This window comes from Myotis myotis, unplaced genomic scaffold (genome assembly GCF_014108235.1).
Source record: "Myotis myotis isolate mMyoMyo1 unplaced genomic scaffold, mMyoMyo1.p scaffold_m19_p_15, whole genome shotgun sequence".
Classification (NCBI taxonomy): domain Eukaryota; kingdom Metazoa; phylum Chordata; class Mammalia; order Chiroptera; family Vespertilionidae; genus Myotis; species Myotis myotis.
The window spans coordinates 44019143-44039918 of NW_023416319.1; the positions used below are offsets into that span (position 1 = coordinate 44019143).

The following is a 20776-nucleotide window of genomic DNA, read 5'->3' on the forward strand; positions in this document are numbered from 1 at the left end:
ATCATGGTCTATTTGTGTGGCTAGCAATTAAGGGCATGTTTGAATGTTGGAGAATGGCTTAGTATCAGTGAAAGATTATATAGCTGAGTTGTAACCGTTGACGAGGGACTTCCAGTGCTTGAACAATTCCTTATTGTAAAGTGAGAGCCATTTTAATATAGAGCAAGATTTGCATTGTCACAGGAAGGTTTCTTGGGGAAGCAAAAGTTGTCTGATTGCTGAGTCCCCTGGCAGATAGAGTTTACAATTTACTAATTTTACCCAAGATTGCATTAATAGCCATACTGTTGCTCAAAAGGTGTAGGGTTGCATGGCAATTGCCATAGAAGTTGCCTCAATCTCCAGACTCTAGGAATACTATACTATTAAAATATTGGCTAAACTTGCCCTATAAGAAGTTTATTTCTTTAGAGACTGTCAGCAGGAGATTCAGCTTCTGTACTCCTATTTGCCTTTTGCTCCATTGTCGTCTATCATCATCATCAGACAACAGCAGTAATATGTCTGTGCTATTGATTGATTAGTGGGCTGGACGCACTAACTGTTTAATTAAATATTTATTGATTAATTTCTGTGTGTTTAGCATGCTAAGTGCTACATATAATAGCAGTTCTTATCCGTATATTATGAAAGATCACTGGTAAGACATATTACAAGTTATTTATTAATAGTAATAAAGGGCCAAAGCTTGTGAATACTTTACTTTTCTGAAAAGTAAATTGAGCCTATTCAAAGTCACTTGTATAATAATATCCCTCTCATTTTTGATCTCGAGGTTTTTTCTTTCTTTTTTTTTTCTTTTAACCTTTCCTGAAGTAAAATATATCCACTGGCTTTTATTATGCTTTCTTTTGTGGGAGAGAAATTAGTGGAATTACAGTTATTGTGGTTGGAAATTGTGCATAATCCCAGGTACACTCATGGGGGTATGTCTCATATGTGAGTTTTACTCTTCTATGTATCATAGAGGAACAAAGGTGGAAAACTGCTGCTGTAGAGAGATTACTAAAAAATGCTTTAAGAATGTCAAATGAAAGAGCTGCAATCTAGACTAACTTAGAAAGAGTGCTATCACTGTAGGGAGGAACAGTAGAAAGGGGCTTCATGTAGGAAGTGGGACTTGGGACAATAGGTGTAGGGAAAGGAAGATGCTTTGTGTGGGACAGTTGTGGGAGAAAGGAAAACACTCCTAGTGTCATGAGCCAGTCATGGGGCCTGTGAGGGGAGGAACAGCCATGTTGGGAGCATAGGAACTAAGCTTAAATCTGTAGGTAGGCTGGGCCAGGTGAGGAAGGCTCTTGGAAGCCAGGCAGAGGAATTTGGAATTGGGCAGCAGAAGAGCTTTGCAGTTTTGTTGTTGTTAATTCTCACCTGAGGATATTTTTCCATTGTTTTTGTTTGTTTGTTTGTTTTTGTTTTGTTTTGTTTTTTTAGAGAGAGTGGAAGGGAAGGAGAGAGAGAGAGAGAGAGAGAGAGAGAGAGAAAAACATAGATGTGAGAGAGACACATCGATTGGTTGCCTCTCACACATGCATTGACCAGGGAGCCTGCAACCCAGGTAGGTGCTCTTAACCAGCTCTGAAACCCAAGACGCTTCTATAGGGTGTCCCAAAATTCACGCAAGAAGTAATTTTTATAGAAAACACAGGTTTATAATTAAAAATTGTAAATTTTTTATTGATTCATAAAGTATACAGTATAGGGTTATCTATGGAATAGCACATCGGGTAAATGGCCTCCACGGTTTTGCTGGCACATACGCAAAGCTGTGGTCTTCATTGGTCTTCATTGTCCCTGCTCCTGGGCCATAATTGGTACTTGGTAATGCTTATCAAATTGAAGAGATTGAAATCAAAGGGCAACAGATATTAGAATCTGATTCAATAAACCAAGTAAAATTAGGCTTTTATTTTTTGTTGTTGTTGTTAATGCTCACGCAAAATTCAAATCTTGCGTGAATTTTGGGACACCCTATATGTGCAGGCCGACACTCTGACCACTGAGCAACTCCAGCCAAGGGCGCTTTGCAGTTATTGAGCATTAGAATGACAAGGTGAAAATGGTTTTCCAGGAAGATTCATGGCCAAATACAGGATGAAATAGGTGCTGGTGAAGGAGAGGAGGCCGTATATCAAAACAACCAGATTCATTTTCTGTCAGTGTGGATTTGTGTCAAATTGATTCCTTACAGATAAAAAATGTTTATGGCAGACTATTTGCCTTGGAAAAATTGCTGTTGCAGTATACAGTGGAATTTTGTTATTTCTGCAGAAATGGATAAGGAAGGCAGTTCTTGGATCTCATCCAAGGGTGTTCAGTATCCGAACATATGAAAAGGCGTCACTTGTGAGGTAGTTTTGTGGTATGAACTTTTCAAAAAGGGCATAATGCCCTTTGTATGTTGGCAGGCAAATGACAGAACTGTGCCTCAGTGCTGCTCTGAACAGTCTGCTTGAAACCATCAGAACTTTGATTGATTTGCCACTTGGACTATTTTTGAAAAATATTGTAATGTCTAGGCCTATTGAATAAAAGAATGTTCTTAAAATACTCCGTGAAAAGGAGTATGTACTATTGGCAAACTACATGATTCTCATTAATCATATTTTCTAGGAAATTACCTTGTTTTAACCTTTAAAACTTTCTTAGTGAAGCACAGTTACAGCATATATTTGTATGAATTTACCTTGACTGATATTCATGTACGAAAAAGAAATTTGAAAAAGATTAAAACATGTTTATATTTTATTTAGATCTCTTTTGACTTAAACTAGTAGAGCATTTTTAGAGCACCAGTCTTTATATTTAGCTTTTCTTTGCTTATGATCATTAACGCTCAGAATAATTTGTGATGAAATTTGTATTTTTAGACACTCTTCTCTGTGAAAGTGCCCAGAATATCTTTTTTTAGAATTCATTCTTAGATCATACCCCTCAATGCACTTTGCTTGTCTGGGCCTAATGGGTGATTCTAATGTTTTTGTTTTTTCAACATGAGTTTTTTTGTGTGTGGTCCTTTTCATTGGCTATCTTAAGAGAACTTTGTCTCTTAATGTAGATAAATAAGTTTCTGTGAGACAGTCATTCAGATCTGCCAGCTGACTTGATGCATTTGTGACCTAGAGGAAGCACTCAAAACTTCAGTTAACCTTGAACTTGCCACATTAAACATACTTGGGTACTACTGTTTTTCACAGACTTTCTCAAACAAAAATGATTTGTTAAGTTTGAGTCTTCTGTATAATGAGCTCTGTGTCATTTTATTAACCTGTAGAGCAGGTTGGCAGAAATTTAATCCTTAGTTTACTTTGTATACCCTTCATGATTAAGAAATAAACGGATAAAATTTTAAATATGTAATACTTTAGTTTCCATTGTATCTACAAAGTAACCAAAAATCACATGATTAAAAGGACCCTAGGGGCGGGGGCAAAGAGGAGGGAGTGGGGAACATCTGTAATACTGTCAACAACAAAATAGAAAGGAACTCAAGGGTCAAGGGAACTCACATTTATTGAGTAAATATCAGTGGGCCAGGTATTTATATATTTTCATTTTTGCATGCTATTCTGAGAACACCAACTTAAAGGTATTAGTATGTTACATTTTACAGATAAGAAAACTGAGATTCGACAAACTCTAACTCACCCAAAGTCGCTCAGCTTGTAAGTGGCAGGACATGTTTCTTATTGGTGGTCCCCAGGCTTCCAAGTCCATGTTCTTTCCACAGTCTACCTTTCAAGAAGTCGTGTAGTCCACCCCTCTCTCTGCAGGCAGTACTAACTTTATACCTAGAGGTTAACCGTTTATACTTTCCCTAAGTATTTCCAAAGAAGGAATATCTATAATAATAAAAGCGTAATATGCTAATTAGACCAGATGTCCTTCCGGACAACCTTCCGCACAAAAGCCGGGGCTGAGAGGGAAGCCCAGGTCCGGGTGTCAGAGGGAAGCCGGTGCCAGCAGCCGGGGGAAGGAAGGCCTACTCTTGCACGAATTTCGTGCATTGGGCCTCTAGTTACAGATATACTTAGTGATGTACTGCAGTGTCTTGCAACTCTTAAACTGTAAAGAAGTTAAAATCATAACATTAAAAATTTTTTAAAAAAATTATTGATTTGAGAGAGAGAGAGAGAGCAAGAGAAACATTGATTTGTTGTTCCACTCATGCATTCATTGGTTGCTTGTATGTGCCCTGACTGGGGATTGAACCCTCAACCTTGGTGTATTAGGACGATGCTTTAACCAACTAGGCTACCCTGCCGGGGCCCAAAGTCGTAACATTTTATTTTATTTTTTTTAAATGATGGGGTTTTTCTTCTTCTTCTTCTTCTTCTTCTTCTTCTTCTTCTTCTTCTTCTTCTTCTTCTTCTTCTTCTTCTTCTCCTTCTCCTTCTCCTCCTCCTCCTCCTCCTCCTCCTCCTCCTCCTCCCCCTCCCCCTCCCCCTCACCCTCCCCCTCCCTCCTCCTCCTCCTCCTCCTCCTCCTTCTTCTTCTTCTTCATCTCCTGCATGCCCCTACTGGGGATTGAGCCCACAACCCAGGCATGTGCCCTGACAGGAATCGAACCGTGACCTCCTGGTTTATAGGTCGATACTCAACTGCTGAGCCATACCATCCAGGCCAAAGTCATAACACTTTAAAGTGAAAAGGGATTATAGAGATTATTTAATTCAACTGTTTTATTTTATAGATGAACTAGGGGCTCAGTGCACAAATTTGTGCACCTTGAAAGAAACTGTGGGCCGTGAGGTTGCTGTAGGCACAGGGACGTATCTCGGCCCATTCTCCACGCTCCCACCTGGTCCCTCCCACCATAACCCCTGGTCCCCTGTCTGCTGGCAGCCCCGTTCCTGCCGCCGCCGCTCCCACACGCTGGTGCTGCTGGCCCAGGACCCACTTGCACATGCTGATGGCGCAGAGCGATTGAGGTCGGCACCGTCAGCGGGTGTGAGTGGTGGCTGCTTCCCTGATCTCCCCTCAGGAGCAGGGGGAGGTGGAAAAGTCCTTAGGGTGATCAGGACTGGCTGCGGGCGCCGGCAGTGGGTGTGAGCAGGGCCGTCACCAGCAGTGGATGCGAGAGGTGGCTGCCAGCCCCGATCACCCCTCAGGAACATGGGGAGGTGGAGAATCCCTGAGGGGCGATTGGGGCCGGCAGCTGCCACTTGCATCCACTGACGGCGCCAAGCAAGTGCTGGGCAGGACCGAGGTGCACAGGAGCAAAGAATTTTCAGTAACCACCAGAGGCCCCAATGACAGCGACCAGCTCACCTGCTACACCATCCTGCCATGGCTGATTCCCGCCATGTTCCGCACGCGTTTCTTAGTGGTCAGCACATGTCATGGCGACCGGTTGTTCGGTTGTTCTGCTGTTCCATCTATTTGCATTTAGGGTTTTATATATCTAAGATTGAGGTAATTGCTGCCCCAGCCTTACCCTGCAAAAATGAAGAGACACTTAAATTAAACCACAAGTATTTCTTTAATTATTACCTTGACATAGGTCCAGTCCCAAATGAAGAAGTTCTCCAGATTTAAATTTTTTTCACATCTATTGAAAATCTTTACTGTTCTTTCCTTTTTAGAAGCAACAAACAAACAAACCAACAAAACCAAAAACTTGTAAAATTAGCTCCATTTCTTGAATACTTTTTATGAGCTGGGTATTTTGTATTATATTATTTTATCTACTTTATCCTGGAGATGAGGAAGCTAAGACTCAGAGAAGCTCAGTAACTTGTTAAAAGTTACGCAGTACATGAATGGCAGATGTAGGTTTCAAACCCTGAGCTATCTGACTCCCAGGTTGGTGCTCATTCCAGTTGCTAAGACTTTTTTTCACCCTTTATTATAAGAATCTCTTCTTATAACTAGAGGCCCAGGGCACGAAATTCATGCACTCGGGGTGGGGGGGGCCCTCAGCCCGGCCTGCGCCCTCTCACAGTTCGGGAGCCCTTAGTGCTGCTATGGAGGTGGGAGAGGCTCCCTCCACAGCCGCTGTGCTTGCCAGCCGCGAGCCCGGCTTCTGGCTTAGCAGCGCTCCTCCTGTGGGAGCTCACTGACCACCAGGGGGCAGCTCCTGCGTTGAGTGTCTGCCTCCTGGTGGTCAGTATGTGTCATGGTGACTGGTTGTTCCACTGTTCAGTCAATTTGCGTATTGGCCTTTTATTATATAGGGTATTTCAATATTTCAAGCTTTATGTTCAGTCTTTCTTGTTTTTAAATAAATATATTTTAGCCCTAGCTGGTTTGGCTCAGGGGATAGAGCATTGGCCTGTGGATTAAGGGTCCCAGGTTTGATCCGGTCAAGGGCACATGCCCAAGTTGCGGGCTTTGTCCCCAGTAGGGGGCATGCAGGAGGCAGCCAATCAATGATTCTCTCTCATCATTGATGTTTCTATCTCTTTCTCCCCCTCTCCCTTCTTCTCTGAAATCAATAAAAATATACTTTTAAAAAACATATATTTTAGGTTCTTAATTTTACTCTGAATCCTACATGTTTGGAAACAGCTATAAGTAATTTAATAGTTGTTCAGCCCTAAATATTTTTTAATTTTGATTGCAAATTCCTCTTTAACCATATGCATTATTTAGGAGTGTTTTATAAAGATTTCAAAATTATTTTTACTATCTTTTTATTGTTATACTTCTAATTTAATTGCATTGTGCTCAAAAGGCAATAGTTGGTATAAGAGCAACTCTTGGAAATTATTTTGCAACATAATAAGTGGTCCATTATGATAAATGTTCTATATGTGCTTGAAAAGAAAGTGAAATCTTTTTTGCTTTTGGGTATAGGGTTCTTTTAATATTAATTAGGTCAGCATATAAATATTACTTATCAAGCATTCATAGACTTACCATTTTGTCTGTTTGAACTCTCAGTTTATGATTGACATATATTGATATCTATAATAATTGTAGATTTGTTCGTTTTTCATGTAATTTTCAGTTTTAAACGTATTTCAAAGCAATAAGTGGTTATAAGTTTGTGATTTTCCTGGATCCTAAATTGTGTTAATTATTTTGTTGTTTATTATTCTTTTTTTAGAATGACTGACTGTTGATTGATGTTAGCTTACTTGTATCTCCAGATTTTTTTTTTTTTTAAATCCACATCCTAGTTTTTGGATGTGGTTTTTCCTTATAAGCAAAATATCCTTTATAAGCAAAAATATTCTCTCATTCCACTTCATTTTGTGTTTAGGTATTTATACCTCTAACTCATTCATTACATTCTGTTGTAGAACAGTGATTGTCAATTTTTTTCAGCATAAAGACCTTCAAATAAGAATAGTGAGGTTTTTTTATTATTATTAGTTGATTAAGAATGTTTAAGAACAAAAGATGCAATGAATTTGTAATGTTTTAAAATAAATTTTTATTTTTATTAAGCACAATAGCATCAACATACATTTGAAAAGTACTGGCATCTGTAAAACATGCTTGTTTATACGCTCCTCTGCTTCTGCTATAATAATTCTAGCATGAGGTGGAGGGAAGACCATAGTTGCCAATGGACATGTAGGTAGCAGAGTTCTTGATTGAACCTTCTTCCTTTACAGATGCCAGATTTGAACAGGAGGTGAAGGAAGTAGGAACAAAGACTAGGACTAGTCATTAAGGATTTGAAGGATTCAAAGGTTGTGACTCATACTCTACCTTTCAAATAAGCTGCCTACTAAGACTTGAGGAGCATATAGCTTTGGGCAGCAGTGACACTTTAAACTCTCTCCTTCCCAGCATGCTAGTTACCTTTAGGTATCTCTTGGCTCAGGCAGAATCTTGTTTTGTTTCACTGGCTGTATAATCTTCTAACGTCATCTGAAATAAAGAATTTAGTGAGCCTGTATTGTTGGTGTTTGTTTTAGGTTTGTGATCTCAAATGGACATGTCCTAGCATTGCCCTTAAAGGGTTTCGACTGTTTTCAGAATGAGTCATTGTGCTTTTTAATTTTGATTTTGGGTTTGAAAAAGCAGAGTCGTATAGTATCACCGAGTTAGGACAGGGTAAGAAATTATTTGTGGATGAGGCCTGTAGGATCTTAAATCTAGGAACATGGAGTTGGAGCAGCACGTTTTGGTGTTATCACAGTGTGCACATGGAGTTGGTGCTTTGCACTTGCTGCTTGGCACTAGATTAAAGTGGGTCATGGTACTCTGTGTTCCTGACTCCCTCCTAAACACTGTAACTGCTTGTGGCCTTCACTCAGGTTTCTAGGTGACTAATGGCTGAGGATCCTTGGCCTTTTTCAAAATGGCAACACCAGGAGCAAAGCACATTGACCAGCACTGGGATACTACAGAGTGAATTTACTTTAGCTATTTTAAAGTAAAATTTGTGCCAAAAGGCAAGTATTAAAAAAACAACACTTTATTTTTACATATCTCTCTAGTCTTTTGACAACTTCACATATATTGTTATTATTATTTTTTAATCCCATGTACAAACATGATAAGATCTGAGGATAGAATGAATGGATTGCACTCTGGGTTCCGGTACTCCCCATAGAGGCAGGACTTCCTGTTCGAGGGAAGCTGGAAAGCAGTTGCTGATGCTGGAAATTTCACTAGAGCTCATTCCTCAGGTTAACAATTTAAATACTTAAATACTTAGTGAAGGGAGAATTTTTGAGGCTTCAGGAGTCATTTTCACTTATCAGAACTTTGGCTGATGGTAGATTCTAAGTAAAGGGCAGGTTTGAAGGCCTGCCCTTCCCCTCATCCCCTGGCCTCTCTCAGGCATAATATTTAAGTAGGGCCTGGACTTTAATAAAGTCATAGAGAAAAAGAGTGTCTTGAAAGAAGATGTTTATTATGCAATTAAAATGATTAAATGTAAACACTTATACACACCATCATATTTGCAGTGGTTCTCAACCTTGGCTGCACATTAGAATCACCTGGGAATCTTTTTATAATCCTGATTTCTGGGCCTCATCCTCCGGAAATTCTGTTTGTTATGGGGTGAGGCCACACATTAGTAACAAAGAAACAGAATTTCCAGAGGATGAGGCCCAGAAATCAGGATTTTAAAAAGATTCCCAGGTGATTCTAATGTGCAGCCAAGTTTGAGAACCACTGATATTTGTGACCTGTTTTGGCACTTCATTTTTTTTAAAGATATGTTTTTATTGATTTCAGAGAGATGAAGGGAAAGGAAAGAGAGATAGAAACATCAATGATGAGAGAGAATCATTGATCGGCTACCTTCTGCACTCCCCCTACTGGGGATTGAGCCCACAACCTGGGAATATGCCCTGACTGGTAATCAAACTGTGACCTCCTTGGTTCATGGGTTGATGCTCAACCATTGAGCAACACCAGCTGGGCTTGGCACTTCATTTTTAAATATGATGGGCTTTGCAAACTTGTAAGTGGTCTGGGCTTCTCTTGATCTATGAGAGACCCTGCCCAGATGGGAAGGGAAGTCTCAACAAGGTTATGGAGAGAGCAGGATTGGACCTTACAGTCAAGTTTGCCTGCCCAATAATTATGCCAGGGCCAGCCTGGTTAGAAATGCAGGTGCTGCCCTTGCCTGGTAGCTCAGTTGATTAGAGCATCATCCTAATAGGCCAACATTACAATAGGTTTGGGTCCCCAGTCAGGGCACATACAAGAATCAACTAATGAATGCATAAATGGGTGGAATAGAAAATTGATGTGCCCCCCCCCCGCACCCCCCCCCCCTCCCCACCTTCCTCCCTCTCTCTCTTTAAAAACAAACAAACAAAAAAGAGGTAATGGTGCTGGGTTCAGTGGCTACAGTGGGGAAAGCCTCACCTTCCAGCCAATAGTGTTCTCTTTCTTCTTCTGCCTGTTTACTCCCAGTCTCCCGGGTGCTGTCTGGGCCTTGTGTGTAGGATATGCTGGTGGCCTGACCATCTCTCTTGAAATGACAGGTCCCAAGATGTAAACCCCGCTGCTCTGGGTGTGCTCCAGGGAACCTGATGTCCATGAAATCAGATTTTCAGGTGTTCTATTCCAGAGTACACCAGTCCTTCGCTAACAGAATTTTTTTTTTTTTTTGGTGTGTGAGATAGTATTTATAACCCAAATGTCTATACTGTCTAAGGTTAGGTTTTATTAATACAGGGAATTTGATATAGGATAGTTACTCCCACCCCCAACGTATTTTGGGGGGTGGGGTGAAAGTATTAACTTGTTGACTGTTTCAGAAAGCTTTTCAGATTGATTGATTGATTAATCCTCATCTGAGGATATTTTTCCATTGATTTTTAGGAAGAGAGGAAAAGAGAAAGACAGAGAGAACATTGATGTGAGAGAAATACATTGATTGGTTGCCTCCTGCATGCGCCCCGACCAAGGGCCGGGCTGGTGAGGAGCCTGCAACTAAGGTATGTGCTCTTGACCGGAATTGAACCTAGGACCCTTTGGTCCACAGGCTGATGCTCTATCCACTGAGCCAAACTAGCTAGGGCAGCTTTTCAGATTTAAATTATGGAGCAGTATATATCTAAATAGGTCCATGAGACTGTCTCCTTTATATTATTTTGTCCAAAGCTCTCTCCTTTACTTGACTAAATCAGTGAGCTGGGAAATGCTGATTGATATTTACAGAAGCAGACTGAGATAGTTTGGCTTCAAGGTGAGTTACCTGTATATTGAGATAGTAGACTGCTCTCCTTTGTTAAGCCAGGACCATTACTAATGCATGTGTTACTTTTTTATAGAAAGGACTCTTGTGTTGGGGGGGAAGGTGGGATGGAGGGAGGGAACGGGGGGCGGGGGGGAAAAGAGGTGGGAGGAGAGAGAAAGAGAGAGAGAGAGAAAAAATACTATTCCATTGGAAAAATAACTCAAAGTGATGCTGTGAAGACAATCATGTTTATAAGTAGGTCTGAGCTTCTGAGGGCAGGAGCAGTGCTCTCTTCACCTTCTCCATCACAGCTTTCCTAATCTTTCAGGTAAAAATACTACTCTCACTTTTATGTTCCTTCAACACATGCTGAATATACTTCTAAATACTGATTTGTATTTGTTTACATGTATGTCTCTGCCTAAGGTGGTAACCCCTTAAAGCTAGGGACTTAAAAAAATCTATTTCCAGGACTCATAACATGTAGTATGTGCTCAATATGTTAGATGAACAAATACATGAAAGGGCCCTAACTGGTTTGGCTCAGTGGATAGAGCGTTAGCCTGCAGACTCAGGGTCCCGGGTTCGATTCCGGTCAAGGGCATGGTTGTGGGCACATCCCCAGTAGGGAGTGTGCAGGAGGCAGCTGATCGATGTTTCTAACTCTCTATCCCTCTCCCTTCCTCTCTGTAAAAAATCAATAGAATATATATTTAAAAAAATATATATGAAAGGATTAAACTAAATGAATTTAAAATTAGTAACTTATTTCTGGATGCAGTCTAGAAGAATGTTTAAAAATGACTTGTGGCGGCCTGGCCGGCATGGCTCAGTGGTTGAGCGTCGACCTACAAACCAGGAGGTCACAGTTGGATTCCCTGTCAGGCCATATGCCCAGGTTGTGGGCTAGATCCCCAGTGTGGGGCATGCAGGAGGTGGCCGATCAATGATTCTCTCTCATCATTGATGTTTCTATCTCTCTCTCCCTCTCCCTTCCTCTCTGAAATCAGTACAGATATATTTTTTAAAAAGACCTGGCTACTTCTTCTGACCTTCTCCTTTTAAAATAAAATGACTTGTGGCAATCTTTATCATCTGTAGATTTGTTTTCTGTTTTTAATTTTTTTAAAAAAATATATTTTATTGATTTTTTTACAGAGAGGAAGGGAGAGGGATAGAGAGTTAGAAACATCGATGAGCGATCAGCTGCCTCCTGCACACCCCCCACTGGGGATATGCGCGAAAGCAAGGTACATGCCCTTGACCGGAATCCAACCCGGGACCCTTAGTCCGTAGGCCGACGCTATCCACTGAGCCAAACCGGTTACGGCTGTGGATTTGCTTTTCCCCTTGTTTTTCTTAAATAAAAAATTTAGCATAAGGTTGTTTTTTGATTGGTGATCATTGAAGTCACATGGAACTGAATTTGGAACCTTTACATCTCTTAAATTGTATCAAGTTATACCATGTGGTAATTCTTGGAAGAATGGATTAGTGGATTATGAGTGAGCATATTTCGGGTCCCATGAGGCTGTCTTTGGTCCATTGATCTAAACCATAAGAATTTTCTATTAATTTTGGTTGAAGATTCAAAGGCAGAGGGAAGCCTAGTCAAGATATATAATTATTTAGGAAACAGATCTTAGCCCTGCTGTCAGTCTTTAAAATGATTTTTAAAAAATTCAGATTTGTGTTAAAAAGCAGAATATCACTTTAAGAAGTGAGGCAGCTTTAGTGTTTATATAAAATCTCATTTTCCACAGACAACACAGACTCCTTCCTGTTTCTGACTACTGGTTAGTCATGGTGGAATTTGTTTGGCTTTTATGAATGCCATTAAATTTTAATGTACAGATCAGATGTCTTATTATAGGGAAAAAATGGTGCAATGTCTATTTTGGCCCTATCATTTTATCACACAAGGGAACCATTAGAGGAGAATCAAATTGATTCCTGCAAAGCTTTCATCTTTCTTTGTTGTTTCCTTTCTCTATGATGACTACTTATTTTTTGTTTTTCCCCAAATTTGAAACACTTATGCAGTGACTAGATCAGCCGTGGGCAAACTACGGCCCGCGGGCCGAATCCGGCCCGTTTGAAATGAATAAAACTAAAAAAAAAAAAAAAGACTGTACCCTTTTATGTAATGATGTTTACTTTGAATTTATATTAGTTCACACAAACACTCCATCCATGCTTTTGTTCCGGCCCTCCGGTCCAGTTTAAGAACCCATTGTGGCCCTCGAGTCAAAAAGTTTGCCCACCCCTGGACAAATAGATCTTAGCCTTACAAATAGGTGTAGTGCAACAGTTGCATTCTATGATGCTTATGTTTGCTATAATTTCATCAAGATTCCTGTTATCTGGAAATAAAATCAAGTTTGTTACTTTTTAAAGTTAATTTCTATGGGCCAGGTGATTTCATGATTGCCTGTAACCGTTGAAAATTCACTCTTTCATTTAAGTATTTATTGAGCATTTATTATGTGTCAGGCATTGTAGTCTATGAACACATTAAGGAACAAGATAGACAAGGTCCTTGCCCTGCTAAACTTATAGTCTTGTGGGAGATAGTGAAAATTAAACTGAGAGGGTATGATATGTCTCATGAGAGCACATAAGAGAGGTACTCATAGATTTAGGATAGTTTCCTCAAGTATGAGGCCTTTAAAAGTGGAGTCTAAAAGAACAAGTAGGAGTTAGTCAAGTAGAGGAGGGGAGAGAGAGGTGTTTCAGTTGGAATGGCTATAAAAAAACCCAAAGCAACAGATAAGTGCTCTCCAGCTAGTGGTCTTTAATGAGTGGTTGGCTATTCTTAAAGGACTTCTGAAATGCTTCTCTGGAATATTTTAAAAGTTTTCATTTAAACATTTATAAATCATAACTTTAGTTATAAAACATATATTTTCTGCCATATTGTATACTATATACATGTGTTAAAAATGTTTTCATGTAAATTTCGCTCATTAATTTATGGAAAACATCTGCCATAATCATTGTCGAAGCCAGTCCTTGAATGCCAAACCAAATTTACTTTTTTAAACTTTATTTTTTTTAAAGTTCTTGCTTCAGTCAATTATCTCTTAAAGATCTTTAAAGAGTAAGGAAAAAAAGTATTTTTCTATTTACCCACATAGTTACCACTTTGTGCTCTTTTTTTTTTTTTTTTTTTTTCCCCTGTAAATCCAAATTTCCATCCGGCATACTTCTTCTTCTTCCTGAAGGACTTCCTTTAACATTTCTTATAGTTCAAGTCTGCTAGTGATGAATTCTTCCAGCTTTTGTATATCTGAAAAAGTTTTTATTTCACATTAAACTTTGAAATATATTTTCTTTGGGTATAGATTTTGACAGATTTCCTCTTTCTTTGAGTACTTTGCTCCACTGCCTTCTGGCTTGCATTATTTTCAAAGAGAAGTTTGTTGTTATTCTTATCTTCATTACTTAATGCAGCAATTTTCAACCTTTTTTTTTTTTTTAATCTCTTGGCACACATAAATTAATTACTAAAATTCTGTGGCACACCAAAAAAGATATATTTTATTCTTGCTGATCTGACCAAAAGAAAGGTATAATTTTGATTCATTCACACCAGATGACAGTTGTGTTGGCTGTTTTTTGTTTTTGTTTTGTTTTTTTGACAATCTAAGGGAAAAGAGGTCAGTGCCCCTGACTAAATAGTCAGGTATTGCATGTTTTAAAATTCTTGTAGCACACCAGTGTGCTGCAGCATATTGGTTTAAAATCTCTGACTTAATGGGTACAAGTGTTTTTCTGAGGTGATGAAAAAGTTTTGACACAAGAGAGAGGTGGTGGTTATTCAACATTGTGAATACACTCAATGCCACTGAATTGTACCCTTTAAAACGACAAATTATGTGTTATGTGAATTTATATTGAGATTCTATTTTGGTCTTGCATATTGATGAGGATACATTGTTTTTATTACACACTATGTGACTGAAACTGTGAGGAAACAGGCACTCTAATCCACTGTGCTAGGAATGTAAATTAATAACTTCTGTGGATGGCAATATGGCATTTGTCAAAACTAAAAGTCTATACTTTTGACTTAGTGATTCTATTTCTAGACTGTCTACTACAGATCTATATATTTAAAAATGATATGTATTCAAGGAGATTCATTGCAGTAGGCTAACAAATTATGGGCTAGTTATATAGCTGTATAAAAGAATGAGGTGGCTTTTTATGTACTTTTATACAAACATGTCCACTGCAGAGAGTTTGCGTAGTATAATATTATTTGTGTAAAAAAGGTGGGTGCCTATATTTTTGTTTCTGTATGCATAAAGTATCTTTTTTTTGGAGAATACAGAGAAAACTCTTAATATTGGTTGCAAGTAGATGGAATTAGAATGCCTAGGAGATTAGATAGTGGAAGGAAGATTTTTCACTGTATGCCCTTTTATTTTTATATGTGTGTTTGTGTTATGTATGTGAACATACCTATTAGATAATTTAAAATTACTAAACATTTTAATTTAAAAATGAAAGAGGAACAGTAAACAACCAGTTCTCTCTAAAAGTGATTTAAAAGCCACCTCAGTTCACTGATCTTTATTACGTACTGCCTCATGGCTCTAATGTTTGTGACTTAGCTTAGTAAAGTATGCATTTTTGAGAGTCAGAATAGTGTTTTTTGTATCTTTAATATGCATACCTATAGAGTCCATAGCTCAATGCTTTTTATTTAGTTGACATTCATGTGTTGGTTTAATTTATTATTTTTATACTTGTGGAATTTCATTGATTTCATTTGATCCTCAAGACAACACTGTAAGTGACCTTTTATTTGCATGTCACATTTTTTATGTTTTCAAATAAGAATGTATAATTTTGTGCTGGGGTCCCACCCCAGCAGGTCCAGGGGTCCCCAAAGGTGTGGACGGAGTCGGCGAAGAAGGAGTGACACGGAGACAGCGTTCAGTTGATCAGTAGCCTAGCCAGGATCTCCAGCCAAGTTCTGGTTAGGATCTCCAGCCAGGTTCTGTGTCCATGTTCTCTTGCTAGGTTCTCCAGCCAGGTTCTCCAGGTTCTCCAGCCAGGTTCTGTAGCCATGTTCCCTCGCTAGGTTCTCCAGCCAGGTTCAGTCACCAGGTTCTAGTCAGGTTCTCTTGCCGTGGTCTATCCAGGTTCTGTAGCCAGGTTCTGTCTCTAGGTTCTTCAGCCAGGTTCTCTCGCTAGGTTCTGTCTCTAGGTTCTGTGGCCAGTTTCTGTTCAGGATCTTTTGCCATGTTCTCTCGCTAGGTTCTGTCTCTAGGTTCTGTGGCCAGTTTCTGTCCAGGATCTTTTGCCATGTTCTCTCCAGCGAAGTTCTTCTGTCTCTAGGTTCTGTGTCTCGGTTCTGTCTTCTAAGTTCTGTCTCTTGTTGTCTTGTTACATCTGTATTTATACCAGTTGATTCAATCCTATCAATCTCTATTCCAAAGGTTAGGGCGTTTCTTATCTCCATTCCAGGGAGTAAAGATTATATAGCTTAAGCATGATTGTTCGTAGTTAAAGTGATTAACTACCCGCCTGGCACTTCGTTAAGGGGTTTTATTCCCTCCCTAACTTCGGGGGAAAACCCTTACCTGGGGAAATAACCTTTCTCGGAGAGGTGCCCTTGGTTAAAACACATAGTGCCAAGAAGGTGAGCAAACATATTAAGAACAGTATGCCATATATGCCAGGTCCCTTGAAACAGCAAGGATGGACCGGCTCCTGGCAATTTTGCCCTAACTGGTTTGGCTCAGTGGGTAGAGCATCAACCTGCAGACCAAAGGGTCCCAGGTTTGATTCCGGTCAAGGGCACATGCTCAGGTTGTGAGCTTGATCCCCAGTGGGGAGCATGCAGGAGGCAGCCAATCAATGATTCTCTCTCATAATGGATGTTTCTATCTCTCTCTCCCTCTTCCATCCTCTCTGAAATTAATAAAAAAAAATATTTAAAAAAAGGAATGTATAATTTTGACTAAATATTTTAATTTTAAGAGACTTGTTCCATATCTTTTTAAGTTATAAAATGATAACATAATGGGTTTATTGGATATGAGATTAGAAGAGATGATCTATCAGATCCTTTTCAACTCTGAATGGATGAATAAATGAATACATTTTAGTAGTACATGAGGGTCAAGGAAAATACTTGGTTTATGTACTTTGGGTTCTTCTTTTAATTGAACCCCTTCTCCTCCCCCCCAAAAAAACACCCTACGTTTGCCTGATGAGATCATCTATATTATTAAACTATATTAATATTAAGCTATTAAAAACTGGTTCAGTTATTAATGTCAATGACATTTTATTTTATTTTTAAATATATTTTTATTGATTTCAGAGAGGACGGGAGAGGGAGAGAGAGATAGAAACATCGATAATGAGAGAGAATCATTGATTGGCTGTCTCCTGCATGTCCTCTACTGGGGATCGAGTCTGCAACCTGGCATGTGTTCTTAACCGGACTCAAACCTGGGACCCTTCAGTCCACAGGCTGATGCTCTATCCACTGAGCCAAACCAGCTAGGGCAATGACATTTTAATTAACAACATCGTTTTGTAGAACTGTTTTCAAACAGCCCAGTGGATTTGTCAAACAAATCCCTATAGCTAGATGAATGAGAAATTTATGCATCACTTCATAATTTTCCTTTGTGTTTTCTCCTATTCCTTTGCTTTTCTGATTATTAAATTTCACTTAACACAGTGCTTTGAAAAAATTTTTTTAAGATGCTAAATCTGAAACTGTTGTCAAGGATTTCAGCTCTTGGTGTAGTGTCTTTTAATGGCAGTGTGTATAGGTGAGGAATAAGGAAACAAAGGAGATACAGAGATATAGCAACCTGAAGTAAAAGGTCTGAAACATTTTCTCATCATTTTTTGTTGCCAGGAAATATAAAAAACCAGGCTTAATTAGTATAGTGAATAATAAATGAGTGATTGTGCTGCACTTAAAGTATATGTAAGCTAATAACTTCTATTATAAAATAGTCTTGGCTATTTTCCAGGTGGAAAAAAAATGTGAATTTATATCCATTTACATTCTTTGTATTTACATGTGATATTCTTCTGCTTCATTTTGCCAGTGATATTCTTTCTATTTGCATGTGATGTTCTTCTGCTTCATTCTGACTCCCTATTCCTTCCCACAGGGTTGAAAATGCTTGCACCAAGCTTGTCCAGGCATCCCAGATGCTTCAGTCAGACCCTTACTCAGTGCCTGCTCGAGATTATTTAATTGATGGGTCGAGAGGCATCCTCTCCGGCACATCGGACCTGCTCCTCACCTTCGATGAGGCTGAGGTAGGCAATCTTAGGCCCCTGCAGATTTCTTTCAGACAGAAGCCTTGCCTCAAAGATAATAATGGAGGATTGATGCTTGTTTAGAATGAGAAAATGTTGAATGGCTACACATCTGAATGACTATTGTTTTCTACTTAATTGTTCACTCAGTTGACTACTCTGAAATATATTTCCAGGTTCGTAAAATTATTAGAGTTTGCAAAGGAATTTTGGAATATCTTACAGTGGCAGAGGTGGTAGAAACTATGGAAGATTTGGTCACTTACACAAAGAACCTTGGACCAGGTTAGTCATATCCAATTTTTATATTAACATTTTTATGGATTGTCCGTGTTTGATCAAGAGGAAAAGGCACTCCACCCTATTTTTTGCAAAAGATAGGTAATGATGCATTAGGCTTTTAGGTGTCTGTGCTTTGTTGTTGGAGCTAATGCTGTGCTTCTGTTGAGTAGATATCATTGTCTCTGAAAGCTGAATCTGCTTTCTACAAATCCTGGCCCTGTCTAACGAATTAAACTAGACATTGCAGATGTTGTTGGAGAATGTAGGAAATACTTTTCTATGGCTGTAATGCTTAAGGCCACCCTGAACCCTGGCCTCTCAGTTCCACACTACACAGCATTCCTTCACTGTCTGCCAGCTGGCCTGAAGCTCTTTATGACCTCTTAGCTTGCTAATTAGCCCGCCTACTATTATGAATTCATGCCCTAGCCCAAGGCCACATAATGTAATCAGACCTAGAAAGAGAGAAGAGCTACTGTGGCTAAATCTCATTTTGAAATGACTGTTTAGTCATCTGAGAATTGAATATTCAAAATACATGAACAGATACCAGTTTTTGATGTTTTAGACATGTAACATGAACCTGAAGGTTCTTGGAATGTGAATGAGACCAATGACAAGACACATCTGATGTTTAACTTGTAAAATTCTTGCATCTTCTGTAAGATGATTTTTAATTTGATTTTAGAGAGAGAGGAAGAGAGAGGGAGAGGGAGAGGGAAAGGGAGAGGGGGAGAGAGAAACATTGATGTGAGAGTAAAACATCGATGGGCTGCCTCCTGCACGCCCCTACCTGGGATTGAGCCCACAACCTGGGCATGTGCCCTGACTGGGAATCAAACTGGCAACCTTTAGGTGTATAAGACGATGCCCAACCAACTGAGCCACACTGGCCAGGGCTGTTAAATAATTTTTAACTAGCAGTATTTGCATGAGGTTCTGGTGCAGTCATTCTGAGAGCTTATGGCAGTTAAAAATTTCTCTGAGCCATCATTGAAAAGATCACCAGGAGATGGCTTTAGAGCAGTCCTCTTTTAACTTTCTCATAGCCCCAGAAAAAGGTTTCATTCCTTCAAATGAAATCTTCTGCAGAATCCCAACATATAAAAGACAAAAATGGAGCTACCCTGGATGAAGAAGGGGATATCCCATCTTTTCCACCCCACCGTTCCCACCTTCCTTTGGTACCCCTTAAAAAGCTGTGAAACTATTTAAGAAATCTTGAGAACAGCTTGAAAAATCAAAGCTTAGAGTCACATCACCTTCAGATAATACCTGAAGTCAACAGAAAGTGCTAGCAGGCTGATTCCAAAACACCAGATGCTTCCAAATGCTGTCATCACTAATATTATTTTTATAATATTTGTATTTCTAATTGTGAAAGTACTACATTCTTATTTTGGACAAATCGGAAAGTACAGAAAAACATAAAGATGAAAACAAAACACATTATTGTAATTCTTAAGATTTTTTTCAGTCACTAGATTCTTAGTACCAGGCTCACATGAGATTCTTACCTACATGGACACACTGGGCAGATGCATGGTGTGAAACCTGCATACATGGTAGCCAGGCAAACTGGTGACTCTATTTTTTACAAATATATATCTATTCACTTGAATACCTTTTTATATTTGTGAATGTACTTTTGCCAAACGTGAAAATTATGTCACATTTAGTTTTACATTAAAAAACTACTTTTAATGAAAAAAATAAAGTTGCATTAAGTTAGAAGTGTCTTAAAAAATTCTCTACCATAAACGCTAGAGTTCAGCGGTAGTGTCTGTTGTTTAAATAAGTGAGCTTTCATAGTAATTCATAGTGGATTTAGGCTCAGAAAGCCAGACTCTGGCTTGTTTCACTGCTCACCCTGCTTATTCCTTATGCCCCAGGAATGACTAAAATGGCCAAGATGATTGACGAGAGGCAGCAGGAACTGACTCACCAGGAGCACCGAGTGATGCTGGTGAACTCAATGAACACCGTGAAAGAGTTGCTGCCAGTTCTCATTTCAGGTATTTTCTGCCTATACTTTATCTTATGGGGAAAACATTCTATCATATTCTGGACTCTGATGTTTGTTTTCTTTTGCTGCTTATTTGCACGTCCTTCTGCCTGGGTTAGAGTGAGGCCCGATGGATGGGGTGTTACCGGAAGGCCGCAGCTGACTGTTCCTCTTCTCCAGCGCTCTTCTTGTCTTCCTTTGTTTGAAGCTGCCCTTCCTGTTGCCAGCTCTGCTCTCCTGAAGCTCTTTTCCTGGGAGGTGGAATCTCCTCTAGGAACGCTAGTCTTGGATGTTTGGATTTTGACATCTTTATTTGTATTACAATAAAGCAGTTAGGAGATGGATTGGATATTATAGAGCACTATACGATAAGGAAGTAAACCCAGAGCCTTTTCATTGTTGGCTAACACAGGTTTTTTTGTTTTGTTTTGTTTTTAATAGAAAGTATTTAACTTTTCTTTACATTAGAGAGCTGGTGGTCTATGCCACCTGGGGCCACCTTCCCATTGGGCAGAGTCCAGAAATGCAACATGGTGACTCTAAACTAGCAACAGAGAGCTGTACTTGTCAAGCAGCTAGTACGTAGC

At 39.3% G+C, this 20776-nt stretch overlaps 1 protein-coding gene across 2 annotated transcripts in view; it reads left to right on the plus strand.

Moving 5' to 3' along the window:
- VCL (vinculin) overlaps positions 1–20776 on the plus strand; it is a 115175-nt gene that overhangs the window by 53157 nt on the left and 41242 nt on the right. For both annotated transcript variants that reach the window (XM_036337169.1, XM_036337168.1), the window contains exons 3-5: positions 17752–17902; positions 18079–18187; positions 20077–20199. In XM_036337169.1, the coding sequence (XP_036193062.1) occupies positions 17752–17902; positions 18079–18187; positions 20077–20199 (383 nt within the window). The remainder of the gene's footprint in view (positions 1–17751; positions 17903–18078; positions 18188–20076; positions 20200–20776) is intronic.